General features: G+C 38.7%; 1 protein-coding gene across 10 annotated transcripts in view; it reads right to left on the reverse strand.

Annotated features, from left to right (window-relative positions):
- NEK11 (NIMA related kinase 11) overlaps positions 1–14,047 on the reverse strand; it is a 199,258-nt gene that overhangs the window by 107,394 nt on the left and 77,817 nt on the right. For 8 of the 10 annotated variants that reach the window (XM_053929433.2, XM_053929435.2, XM_053929432.2 and 5 more), the window contains 4 exons: positions 3,529–3,678; positions 3,358–3,436; positions 1,045–1,130; positions 474–527 (listed from right to left, as the gene is read on the reverse strand). In XM_053929433.2, the coding sequence (XP_053785408.1) occupies positions 474–527; positions 1,045–1,130; positions 3,358–3,436; positions 3,529–3,678 (369 nt within the window). The remainder of the gene's footprint in view (positions 1–473; positions 528–1,044; positions 1,131–3,357; positions 3,437–3,528; positions 3,679–14,047) is intronic. The other 2 variants (XM_053929436.2, XM_053929434.2) reach the window with 1 other exon arrangement.

Consider the following 14,047-nt stretch of genomic DNA (forward strand, 5'->3'; position numbering starts at 1 on the left):
TTAAAAATACGTCATCGACTACTCTCACGTCTCCAATCAATAAAACAAAATAACATTAAGAATATCCAGGCTTTCTTGAAAATATAGGCAAGGTTATCGGAGCATGCCTGAAATGTGTCCCACTGAGGTACAGTTCATTTTAACTGGAGATGCGTTAAACAAAGACTGAATATCTTTGATGGACCTGTTTCCTCAACTTAAAATGCGAAGACAGAAAACAAATGGTGCAGTTGACAAACCGCTGGACTGGGTATTAGGGAAGCCTATTTGTGCTACTTGGCCTTGAAGGTCAGGCTCATGAGGGCTACTGCCCTGCCCCACCCCCTTGCACAGCTCCGGGCAGGGGCTGCCGTTTCTCACTGGGCCCTTGTAAAACTAAACAGAGAGGTCCTTCAGCCCAATTGTAAACTTGGTCTTTGTAATTAGTGTCCCCCGCCCCGGAGTTGCTCAGCACACAGCCAGCACAGCTGTACCTGTCTGCTCTGAAGCCACCTGCTGTTCTGGGCTCTTGTAAGTTACAGCACATTCTGGGAGGTGGGAGACAGAAGTTAGGCCAATAAATTATGGTCCTTCTGAAACACACATTCTCCAGTTCTTAGATATAGCTGCAGAAAGTGAACTTTGGCTTAGTATTTTCAGTTGTTCCGGGACCCCACAACGTGGTCTTTTCCATAGATACCCTGACAGTTCCTGTTAAACAAACAACATGTGAAATCCACGTATGCTTAACACGGAAGGTGCCCTGGCACACGGACCACGAAACGTTTGAGATACTAATCTCTCCGTGCACTTACAAGGCAGCTGCAGCGCTACCCTTCAGATCTGTACGCTGTGCTGTGGTTTACACTTCTGTGATTTCAATTTGCTTCACCTGAGGCAAAGGGCTTTGGAACCGCCAAGTTGCTGAAGCACCTGAATTTCTTGGCAAGACACGTAAGTATGAGGACACTCCAAGCAGTCAGCTTAGCACTGAGAGATTTTTAAAGACAAATGCATTTACTATTTATGCTCAATGGGCTTTTTAAAAACAAAGCAACTACTTACACGGTATTAATTATATGAGCAGCTTCCTTCTGACAATTCAAATTCTTATCTTCTGGAGTCACTTCCGAGTATCTACACATCAGGTGCTGGAAAAAAAGGCTCCTGTTCAGGGACAGAAGGGCATAAACCACCCAGTGCCCTTTTCTGATTTGCACTATTAGTGACTATATCTGGGACTTTGAAACCCAAACCCACTGGTAGCTATTTTTCCTTCTATAAATCGTTACAAAACATTGCTAGGTAGCTTATGCAACCAGATCCTGAGGGGTCAGGCTCCTGCCTACCTCTCCAAGTTCATCTTGCACTGCCTGTTCCCTCCCTCCCTGCTACCCAGGCAACGACAGGCCTTCCCTCAGCTCCAGCTCTCTGCCCCCCTGGTTTTGTAGTGGACAACGTCCACATCCCAGCACCAGGACTAGGGTGAGGTGAGCGAGGCCTTCGCCTCAGAAGCAAAATTTAAGGGGCACTAAGAGAGAGACTCAGTGACCAAGATAAAGGATATATTAATGCAATACTATAAAAAATCAAAACTAATGCCACAAAGCCATGGAACACAATGTCAAAAGCTTAAGTAGAGACAGGATCCAACCCTGAATTTGCACGATTCCGCCTCACTTGCCTTACCCTAATCCTAGCCTGGTTGGATATATTTTTGAATTTTTGATATTTTGTTACCATGGATATTTAGCATTAATCTGGATTTGTAAAAGAATGCATTAAGATGTTATTTATCTTGATTATTGAGTTTTCGGTGTTCTCTTTGATCTTGCCTCGCCTTAGCCCTAGAAGATCCCCTTGGATCCCTAGACTATTTTTTTCGTAAGCTCACAGCCTCTGTCGCATGGTTTTGATCCAGCAGCCAGCACCTGCGCCTCCTTTCAAGCAGACTGCCCTTGGCTAGAGGGGCCAGCTGTGCCTGTGCAGAGGGAGAACTGGAAGCACCAAGGAACTTCACCACCTCCCCTCTCTGGCCTGCTTACCCCACTTCCTAGGGGTTGCCCCTGGCAGCACATTCTAACATAAGTACCCTCTTCTCTGTCTCCCTCCCAGGGACGTGACCAAATCCAGGGCTTTACACAGGCTATTCTCTGTGACTCCAACACTCGCAGGCTCTTTACATGGCTGGCTGCTTCTCGCCATGTCACTGGTGTCAAAATGTCACCTTCTCCTTCTTTGACCACCAAATCCCCCCGCCTTATTTCACAGCATCCTATTTGCTTTCTTCCTAGTGCTTGTGAGAACTTAAAATCACTTTACTTGCTTACTTTTCCTTGGTTACTGGGTTCTCTGACTAGCAGTCAAGCTTCCAAAGGACAGGAGCCACACGAGGTGCTTTCACTTCCACACCCCCAGTGTCAGCACAGGGTCCCACACGCCGCTAATGGATGCGCAGCGCCCAGCACCGTGTGACCCGTGGACTGAGAACTGGGCTCGGATGAAAAGGCGCACATGTTTTTAAAGGGGAACAACTGCTTTGTAGTCCTCTTAAAGATATTCGTAACATTAAAGGAAATTTGCCCAAGGAATTTATATCATAAAAGCCTAAGAAATTTAAAAACCAAAACCAAAGCCCTAACTGGTGTAGCTTAGTTGGTTGGGAGTCAACCCACAAAGTGAAAGGTAGCTGGTTTGATGCCAGATCAGGGCACATGCCTGGGTTGCGGGCCAGGTTCCCCATCAGGATGTGTATGAGAAGCAACTGATGGATACTTCTCTCACCATCGATGTTTCTCTCCATTTGTCCCTCCCTTCCCCTTTCTCTAAGAATAAACAAACGAATAAATCTTAAAACAACAGCAACAATAACAAAAACCTCCTGAGAAGGTACCGTTTGATTGTTTTCTTACCACCGGAGACAAATTCTCTACATCAAATTTTCCAATTTACAGAAAAACAAAATAAATTCACGTACTCAATAAAAAGTATTATTGAGATATAAAATAAAGGGGTGGAAGAGTAAAGACTTAGTGAAAACCCAGATTTTGTTATAAGTAGTGTCACCCTCTGTCCTGGCAGGGATATATGTACAAAGTGTCGCGGGAAATCTGGAAACCACGAACCCTGAGGGTGGGTGCTGAGTTTAGGCAGAAAATCCCATTCCTAATCTCGGGCTCCAGGGAACCGCAGTTCACGCACTCTCTTGTGCAAAGAGATGGTCACGACTAATAGTTTCCCTCAGTTTAAAAAAATATCTTGTGTCTCTGTTCTCATTGATGTTTAATGCATCTTATTCTCACAGCATATCTTCAAGGCCTAGAACATATATAAATGCTAACACTACATATTTCCCAGTATCCCTTTCATTTTCAATACCTGTAGTTGTTCCTCAATGTAAGGGGTTTTTAAAATGTCAATAGCAGATGGTCTGAGTGAAGGATTCTTGTTCAACATGCTGTAATGTGTAAAAGGAAAATTATTTTTTAGACGAACGAAAATTTAAGTACGATTTAAAACTGTTTCTGGGGTAATACATTATTTCCATACCGTTCCATGATGGCATTCAGTTCTCTTGGACATCTCTTGGGGAGTGAAGGAGTGTGGCCTTCAACAATTTTTAAAACAATGGACAAGAAACTGGAGCCAGTGAATGCATGATTCATGCAGCACATCTCATACAAAATGCATGCCAGGGACCTGGAGACAAAGTCGAAGAATTTAAATAAGGAGCAACTGTCCTCTTTGATCATCACACAAAACCTCAAACGGGTTGGGGCATTGGCTGTAGGGCACTAACATACACTTCAGTTGTTTGTTTAAAAGCCTCAGTTCCATAACGTTCTGTTCCGTTTAAAGACACGCTTACTACAAGAAAAGTAAACGAAGAAAGCACACAGTCTGAGTTTGAATGGCCGCCTTTTGTCAAAGGAGAGCAAACAAACCCACAGAGATATGCCTGCACATAGTAGGGACCCAATAAATATTTGATCGATGGAGTAAGGAATTTCTGAATTAACCTCTATGAAGAAAAAATAAAATGCATCAAAATATCTTCCCAAGGCAGTTTTGTTAATGTTCTATAGGCAAAAGAAAATTTTACTTTATCAGCCTAACCCTCCCTCTAATATGTACCCAACTATTTTGAAAAGGGAACACATTATTTATTTTTTAAAATAAAATCCATTTGCAAGTAGGATGGAAAAACGGTTACTTGCAACTCACATGAAAATGTATAATTCTTTCTTCAGGGGTAAGAAACAGAATATTAAAATTCTAGATCAGTCCAATGCTGATTGTATTAGCCATGCAAATCAGTAACTTCTAAACCAGCAGAATAATCTTTCAAATAACTCTATGCCATTAAGAAAGCAAAGGGGAGAATTCCTGCCTAGACTGAGTGTGAAGAAGAACTGCACTTCTGAATAATGGGTTATTCTAAATCTTGGGGGTATTTTGAATTGTGTAACTGGCCAGGTTTCCCTTTTCATGTGACTTGCTTGAAAGATCAGATATAAATTTACAATCAACCTTATGTAAGTTGTGGTTTACGTAACTTTTAACGACGTCCTTCTTTCTCATAGAAGGGAAGGTACGGGTAAATACATACATGACTCCTATCACTTTAACCCTTTGTGTGTGTTCACAGAGAGGTACATTTGTAAGAGAACATACACTGAGAATGTTTTTCTTCCAGTAAATAGTAATAAATTTTATTTACCATAATTTGGGAACTAAAAAATTCCAACTGATTAATACTTTACATATTACAAAGAAATTTCATATATATCTCAATGGAGCCTTATGATTTCAGTGAGTTCCCATTTTATACATGAGAAAGTAGCTCAGGAAAATTACCATATTTTCAGACCGTAAGACGCACCTAGGTTTTAGAGGAGGAAAATAGGAAAAAAAATTTTGAAGCAAAAAATGTGGTAAAATATTTAATAACATCCCTTAAAGCAGAAATCCTATAGTGAGCCAGGTAAGCTACATTTGGACTATAAGACACATCCCCAATTTCCTCCCAAATTTGGGGGAAAAGGTGTGTCTTACAGTCTGAAAAATACGGTAAACCACTTGGCCAATTTCAAAAGGCATTTCTCTTTTCAAATTCTGAACTATTTCCATTACCAAATGCTAGAATAAAGAAGAATGTGAGGAGAAATCATGTGATATTGACTAGAACACCAAGATCGATGTAAACATTATAAAATATGAACATTATTTGAAGCTTACTAAATTTTGCATCCATCTGTGAGACTGTGAAATGGTGTCTGGTATAGTAGCACATACTTAGATTTCTATACCCAAAAAAACTTCCTTCAACAAAGGTAAACTGAAGACATTTTTAGATAAACAGAAACTGAGAGAATTCATCGCCAGCAGGACAGCACTAAAGACTATCCTATAATCCCCTCTTCCCACTGTCCCCACACACAGACAAAATCAAGGGGGAGGGTGGAGGTGGGGGAGGGAGGTGGGTTCAGCTGGGGTGGGGTGGAGGGATGGGGAGAAAAGGCAGACAACTGTAACTGAATAACAATAACAATTAAACAACAACAACAACAACAACAACAAAAACGTTAACTTAATAGAAAAAAAAAAGACTATCCTAAAGGGGAGCGCTTCCAAAGGAAGAAAAATGGTCTCAGACAGACACAGGGACACAAGAAGGAATGAAGAGCATTAGGAGAAATAACTTTGTAAACACGCATAGGTCAACATTTATCTAAAAAACAATATGAACAATATATTGCAGCGTTTAAAAATTATGTAGAATAAAATGTCATGGAAAAATAATACAAAAGACCTAAGAGTTAAAAACATAAATGGAATTAAAGTATGTTAAGGTCCTAATATTACTGAGAATGTTGTAAAATTAACAGCTTTTACTAGACTGTAATAAGTCAAGGACGCGTGTTATAATTCCTAGGGCTTTTCACCAGAAGGGTAGTAAAATAATGTATAACTGACAAGTGTATAACTAGTAAGTGACTCTAAAGGGAAAAGAAAAAAAAAAACCAATACAATTTTAAACCAAAAGAAAGCAAGAAAGGAGAGAAAAAAAACAAAACAAGTGGTGTATATATAGAAAGCAAGGAATAAGATGACAAATTAAAATACAAAATAATTATATTAAACATACATGAACAATATTTCAATTAAAAAGACTATCAGGCTGGGTAAAAAATTACATACGCTCACAAAACAAACCGAACTAAAAACACAGAGCTGGTCATAGAAAAAGACAGACCACGCAAATGCTCATCGAAACACTGTGGCGCAGTTACACCAGCACCAGGCGGAGCAGACGTAAGAGCAAGAACCGCTACTAAAATTAAGGGGGTGGATTAATAATATAAAACCATCTCGAAACCCCATAAAAGTGTGTGTGCATGTGTGTGTGAAGCAAAAGTTGGCAGAATTAAGAAAAAACATAGACAAATTCACAATCACAGAGAAAGACTTTAACATGCTTCTTTCAACATCTGATAGAATACCTCTTTCAATATCTGACAGAATAAGCAGACCAAATAAATAAATAAAGATAGAGAACATCCAAAGAAAACAACCAAAACTGACTTAATTGACAAATTACCATAAACGAATTCCAACCACGACAGAATTCCTATTATTTTCAAGATCACAGAGAGAGCATTTTCCGAAAGTGACCAGAGCTGGGGTCATAAAGCAGGCCTCAGTGGAATATAAGGATTGGAAACGTCAGAGCATCTTCTCTGACCACAGTGAAATTAAGCTAGACGTTCATAACAGAAAGAGAAAAAAAAACGTACGGAATCTTCAGCTGTTTGAAAAACAACAAATACACATCTAAATAATCCCTAGGTGAGATAAAAAATTCCAACAGAAATTACAACATTGTCAACTAAATGTTAATAAAGGTGCAAAATATTAACATATTGCATGCAGCTAAAATAAATGATTAAAGCAAAACTGAAAGTATTAAATGCATACATTACCAAAGAAAAAGGCTTTTAAGTATCTATGATTTAAGTCAGCTTGAGAAAATAGAAAAATAACAGAAAATCTAACCAAATATATTTTAAGGGAAGAAATTTAAAGGGTGAAAATAAATGAAATAGAAACAAATAGACAATAAAGATAAAATCAGCAAAGACTAGTAAATTCAATATAGTCCTCTAGCAAGACTGATCGAGAAAACAAGAGGAAAAAACACACACAGATGAGCAGTAACAGGGATGGAAAAGTGTACTACAGTACAGATTCCACCAGTACTAGAAAGTATTAAGATGACATTAAAAACGTGTGATTCCCCAATAAAATTTGACAAATGAGGTAAAGTGTACAGTCTTTGAGGGGAATTGGCAGGTGGAGAGATCGAGCAAAAGAGGAAAAAGGACTCATGGACATGGACAACAGTGTGGTGATTGCAGGGGAATGGGGAGGGGGTGGAAGGGGGACAAATGGTAATGGAAAAAATACCATAAAAATAAATTAAAAAATAAAACAAAATTACTAAAAAGATTATATAGAAAAAGAGTTTAATTTACCAAACTTATATAAGAAGAAATAGAAAATCTGCATAGTTTTTTATTTAGTAAATGGATAAGTAATTATTTAAAATAATAATTTAAAAGAATTTTTAAAGCTCCACTCCCCCACCCATCCACACACATAAGAAGTCCAGAGCCAGGTGACTTTACCGGCAAATTCTTCCAAACATTTAAGAAATCAAGAATACCAGTCTCAATCAATCTCTTCCTCTTATAAAGTAAGCATAATTTTGATACTAAAATATAATCAAGACATTAAAGGAAAATAAAATTAGAGGCAACTGTTTCTGGAACATAGATTCAAAAAATCCAAATACACATGCACACATATTACAAATAGAATATGATATACCAAGTGGATTTTATTTAAAGAATATGGGGTTGAATTAGTATTTGAAAATCAATCAATGGAAAGTACCTCATTATAGAAGAAAAAAATTCTATCATCCTGACTGAAGCAGAGAAAAGCATTTGATAAAATTCAAAACCCATTTGTATTTTTAAAAAGAAGAAATCTCTTATTAGCACATTAGGAATGGAAGGAAACTTCCTTAATTGGGTTTTTTAAAGCTATAAAAAACATAGTAAGTATTATGCTTATTGGTAAAATATTCATAATTTATACTTTTACTTTAAAATCAGGAACAAGATAAGGATGGTTACTGTCACCACTTGTATTGAATATTATAATGAAGGTGCTACCGAGAACCATGAGGCCAGAAAATGTTCAAAAATACATATAAAGAACAGAAAAGAAACAAACTGTCATTAGGCATTTCAATATAATTTTACACATAAAAGGTCATTTCTATAAGCCTGCAACAAACACATTTTTAAAATGAAATTTAAAATGTTATTTACATTAATGTCACAACATCAAATGCCTGGTAATGAATCCAATGGAAGGTGTGCAAGATGCTACGACACATTGCTAAGAGATATAAAAGGAGACCTAAAAAGGAATGGGGTAGAGGGATATATCTACATTCATAGGTTGGGAGATTCAATATGATGAAGAAGTCAGTTTTTTCCAGAATGATCTATAGACCTAATACAAGATAAAGCAAAATACTAGCAGACTTTTTTTTTTTTGCAGGAATTGACAGGCTGATTCTAAACTTTATATGGAAATCCAAAGGGACAAGGATGGCCAAGGTAACTGAAGAACTAATTTGGAGGTCTTATATAACCAAACCGCAAGATTTATTATAAAGTTGTATTACTCCTGAGCGTGTGATATTGGCAAAGAAGAAAAACTAGACCAATGGTACAAAACAGAGGGCTCAAAAACACATCCACACACGTTCGATCACTGCATTCATACAAAGATAAACTAAACTGTGGGGGAGAAAAAATATGGTATCTTTAGCAAATTATGCTGGACCAACTGAATATCCACGTAGGAACTAATGTATGTGCACTTATCACACAAAATACACACGCAAACAAATCCATTATGGGCGTTCTAACTGAGACAAATAAAATCATAAAGCTTTTAAAAGAAAGAAGAGACTATCTTCCTCATCTCGGGAAAGGCAGAGACTTCTTAAAGAAAATGTCGGAAGCACTAACCATAAAGTTATGAACTGATAAAACAGACTTAAAATTGAGGATTTCTACTCATGAAAAGGCTCCCTTTAGAAAGTGAAAAGGAAGATACGAGCGGGAGAAGACAGTTGGAATATTCATCAATGACCAGTATCCAGAATATATAAAAAATCAATTAGTTAATAAATCTACCACAAATCAATAACAGCAAGGAGAGAATTCAATAGGAAAAAATGGACAAAAGACTTGAAGAGACACTAAATTGTCCCAAATCATGCGAAGATGTTTAACATTATTAGTCATCACAGAAATGAAAATTAAAACCACAGTGCAGCAGCACTAGCCACTCAACTGAATGGTTAAAATGAAAAAAAAAAATCAGACAAGATTGGGCATGTTTGGGGTGGTGTGGCTGCAGATTTTTTTAGAAAAGACAATATCAAGTCAATACTTGTTATACTATAAAAAATTTTCTTAAAAAAAAGAGAGAGGGAGGCTAATACATTACAAGTAAAATATAACCATTACACTGAAACAAACACTTTCACCTGTGGGGGGATATACGCAAAGTATCTGCGTGCTAGGAACTGCTCCAACACAGGTACTTATTTCCCTAAAGAAGAGTTCAATTCAAACCTCAAGAATGTCTTCTCATACTGTCAAAATACTAGACCTGCAAGGAACTATCAAGATTTGCTAATTCCAAACTCTACTGGCATTGATGAGAAAACCAAAACTCAGAGACAGAAAGAAATTTGCCCAGAAAGGTGCCATGTTAGCTCTGCTCATTAGTTTTTGGCATTAGTTTTCATTCATGTTTCTTTAAATTTTTTTCTAAAAAATTTACATTGGCTATACCTGCTATGTAATCTAGTGTCCATGTAATAATTTGAACACTGAAAAAAAGAAAAACTCACAGGTCCAAGGATAGAAGGCTCCCAGGATGTCAGTCCCCACACACTCTCTCCTGAGGATTTAATTCAGCCCCGTGGGCTCAGTCTCTTTCAGGGCTTGGGCCAGAAGCTGAACAGAGCTGGACAATGTCTCCTGGCTGCGATAGGTCTCACGGGTTACATGGGAGCAATAATCCCTGACCCAGAACATTTTGAGCTGTCTTGGCAGCAGAATTACATTGTCTTACCAATAATACAAATGATAATAATAACTTTAATAATACTTTTATAATAAAGAAAATGATAGCTAAAGTTTTAATCGTGTTTACTACAAGCCAGCCCCTGTTCTATATTCTTTACATATTTTAACTCATTGAAGCATCCTCATAAGAAACCCAATGAAGCAGGAACTATGATTATCATTCCCATTTTCAGATGAGGAAACAATATGATTAGGTAAATTGTTCACGGTTCCATAGGAAGTAAGTGGTGGAGCTAGGATTCTAACACAGGCTCTCGGGGCTCTAGAGCCCTGAACTCTATGCCTCCCCCCTCCATACTGTACCAATGAAAGCATTTCTGATCATGAAGGACTAACTTGAGTTGGAAATCATGATTAACCCTGCTGAAGCCTTTCAAGCAGGGGCTGACTTCCCAAGCTTACGTCAGCTCCTATCTGGAACCAGAATCCACCTCCAAGGATACCTGGGGCCTGAGACAAGCTCTGCGGGGCATCAGCCATGGCAAGTACGGGGCACACAGAAAATGAGACTCTCTGTGGCAAAACCAAAGGAAGGCAGGCAAGCTTGGCTTTAGTTTTTCTGTTGCTTGGCAGGGAAAGGGGGCTGGTTAGTGGTCTATTAAGCACAGTGAGTTGATCACAAAGTCAAACCCTGGTTTTCTGAAGACGTAACTCTACTTGAGCCATATCTGATGAATACAGTTGACCCTGGACCAACTCAGGGGCTAGGATTATACGTAGTCAAATATCTGTGTATGACTTTGACTCCCCCCCAAAACTTACATGGTAGTTGAGTACCTACAGTTAGTAGTTAAGTAACCTACTGTTGACTGGAAGGCTTACTGATAACATAAACACTTGATTGACATACTGTGTATATTATGTGTATTATATACCGTGTTCTTACAATATAGTAAGCTACAGAAGAGAAAATGTTATTAAAATCATAAAGAAGAGAAAATACCTATTTATTGAAAAATCCACATATAAGGGAACCTGTGCTGTTCAAACCCATGTTGTTCAAGGGTCAACTGTATCAAGATTTTTTTAATGTGAAATTATCTGGCTAAACAGATGATGGACGAATTAGAGGCCAGCTCAGTAATCATTACTGATGGAAGAGCATTCTTTTTTGTGGAAACCCTCTCGGCTACACTGAAGGCACGCTGCTTCCCATTTGCCCATTTCACTTCGATTAGTGACATTGACTCGCACTCGAGCACATGTTAGAAGACTTCATTTATCAGCCAGTAACTTATGGAAAGGGGCCTGCTATGGTCCCCGTGCACCTGCCGGGAGTGGATGCCAATAACTGAAATATGAGACAGCCTGATTACAGAAACTACCATGATATTTGGGAGAAAGATTTTTGTTACCCTGTTATCAGTTATAAAATCTATCTACTATATACCCTTTCATTCTAGTCACTATACATCTATACACCTATGGTTTTTATTTTCTTCAATTTCCAGCCATTTCTATATGAAAATAATTATATCATCTCAAACTCATCGCTTCCATCCCTTTTCAAGATTTTCTCTTATTTGACTCCCAGGTCTTGGATCTGGCAATGTGAAAGCAAGGAAAGGGGCTGCAGAGGGGAGTTGAAAAAGTAAGTGAGAGGGGCACTTGCTTAGAAGTCTACGATCTGCATTCTTTTCTCTTTCCAAAATACAGCCAACTGTGACGCGAGCAAATAAACCCCGGAGGGAGTGAATGCGGCCATGGGAGGGAAGGCTGGGGTGCACGTGGAGCACGTCACACCCCAACAAACTCCGTAAACTTGCCATCTGTTCAAGTCCACCCAAACGGCCCAGAGGACTTCTGAAGCACAGGCTGATAATGAATTGCAAATGTAACTCAAACTTTTTGTCTTGTCTCACAGTAACTAAATTTACCCTTTGAAATCTGCTCAGACTCTGCAAAGAGAAGCCTACCCCACAGCAATGCATGACTCTGTGGTTGGGACAGCTACATAGATCTTTTAAGCAATACGCGTTTTTATTTGATGTAGTTGAGGCTCATCCTGATATCCATCTAGAAGAGAATACACATAATTTAAGCAGTTGAATAAATACAGAGCAAGGGCAAGTTAATACAGGAGTAGTGAGTTTTGCTTTAGAGTGTGTTATTCTAAATAAAAGTCTTTACTTAGGTAAAATTGAATATCACCACACAGTGCATCTAAATGTAATGAAAGACAGTGGGTTGCTTGAACTAATATTTAAGAAGCAATATTACACAGAAACAGTTATTAAGGGCCTCTCATGTCCCAGAACCTCTATCAGTTTTTCTCAAGCTTTAATATGCATACAAGTCAGGTAGAAATGTTGTTAAAATGCTGACTCTGAGTATTTTGGGGAAAATAGTGGTACCTTGAAAGTGTTGTTCCTGCATCTTTCTTGAATCTCCAAGTAAAACAGAAGGAACAGCTAGAAAGTACAACCAAACACCATGGCCAACATTTTCAATAAATTTAGATGACAATGTGTCTCCTCAGACCTCAAAATACAAGCAAGCAAAGACAAACCACAACCACCTGCACAGTTTCAGCATCTGTGCGAGAAGCAGCAGAAGGAATCAATGAAGGGACTAAAGGACCTAAAAACAGAAGAACCCCAAATGGCCAAAAAGTACTCCCTGAAAAGCACAGTGGGCCAATCTAAGAACAGCAGCTGAAATGGGTGGAGGCCCTGCCCAATCCAAAAGCTGGGTGCATGCAAGAAGACCCCAGGGTGAGGTCTGAAGGGGCTGGAGCAATTACTATTACGATATATACAATATATGTATGCAATATATACAATAATTAGTAGCTACATGTACCCAATGAGCCCTTGAAATGTGGCGAGTGCATCTGTGGAACCAAATTTTTAAAATATTTAAAAGGAAATGTAAATGCTCTACTTCCACCATATCATCCCAATATACCATCATGTTTGGGGGAAAATCCATAACATTTTAGAAACCAATCTGGGTGAATTTCATCCTGCTCTTACCAGCTCTTCCTAATTGCTTTCTTCCACAATCGAGCTGTACAATATTTGAAGGTAGATCGTGTCTTCTCCCTCCCTGGTGGTGGTCCCATGTCCTCCATTCCATAAGAACTTGGCCAATGAAAGATCTGAGGACGGGACCAACACTGGGGAGGAAGGGGGATATGGAGATCACAGGGCGGCAGAGGAGAAATCAAAAGGGAATGGGTTTTGGGTTTTTTTTGCATCTTTAGCTATTCTTGGGGTCACAATCACAGGATTCCATGTGAATCATAAAGTTTGGGAAATGAACATGGGCAGTGTTCAAAGCTGGGGTGTGGAGGGAATGAGTTGGCAATGAAAACCGTGATTAAAGCATCCTACCCTTTCCGATTATTATTTACTCAGGCCCTCCATAAGGGTTAGGGATGGAAACAGTCTCCGCTGTTCCACACTTTGACTGAATGGCTGTATTCCAGCGGCTTCAGTCATCTTTGATAGTCTCCATGGGCTCCTTTAAGATGGACAGAGCATCAAAGGAATAGAACGTGTGAAGTTACTAGAGGCCTCCGTCTCTCCCTTCTGTGGTCTCCACCAACATCCTCCTCAGTCTGTTTTGTTTACTTCACAGTTGGCTTTTAGAAAAGGAAAAGAATGTAGATCATAGATGTCTAAGCGAAATACCCCTCTCACTTATTTTTTCCAACTCCCCAAAGGGTTAACAGATTGCACAAGGAAGACACGATTATATATGGGCAAACATTAACAGATGGAAATATAATGAGTATTATATCTAAGCATTACAAATATAATATGTACAGCTATTAGTGCGACAGCAAAACACCTATCAATTATTCACAAGTTTATCTCATCCTA

Source organism: Desmodus rotundus, chromosome 8 (genome assembly GCF_022682495.2).
Source record: "Desmodus rotundus isolate HL8 chromosome 8, HLdesRot8A.1, whole genome shotgun sequence".
Taxonomy (NCBI): Eukaryota; Metazoa; Chordata; class Mammalia; order Chiroptera; family Phyllostomidae; genus Desmodus; species Desmodus rotundus.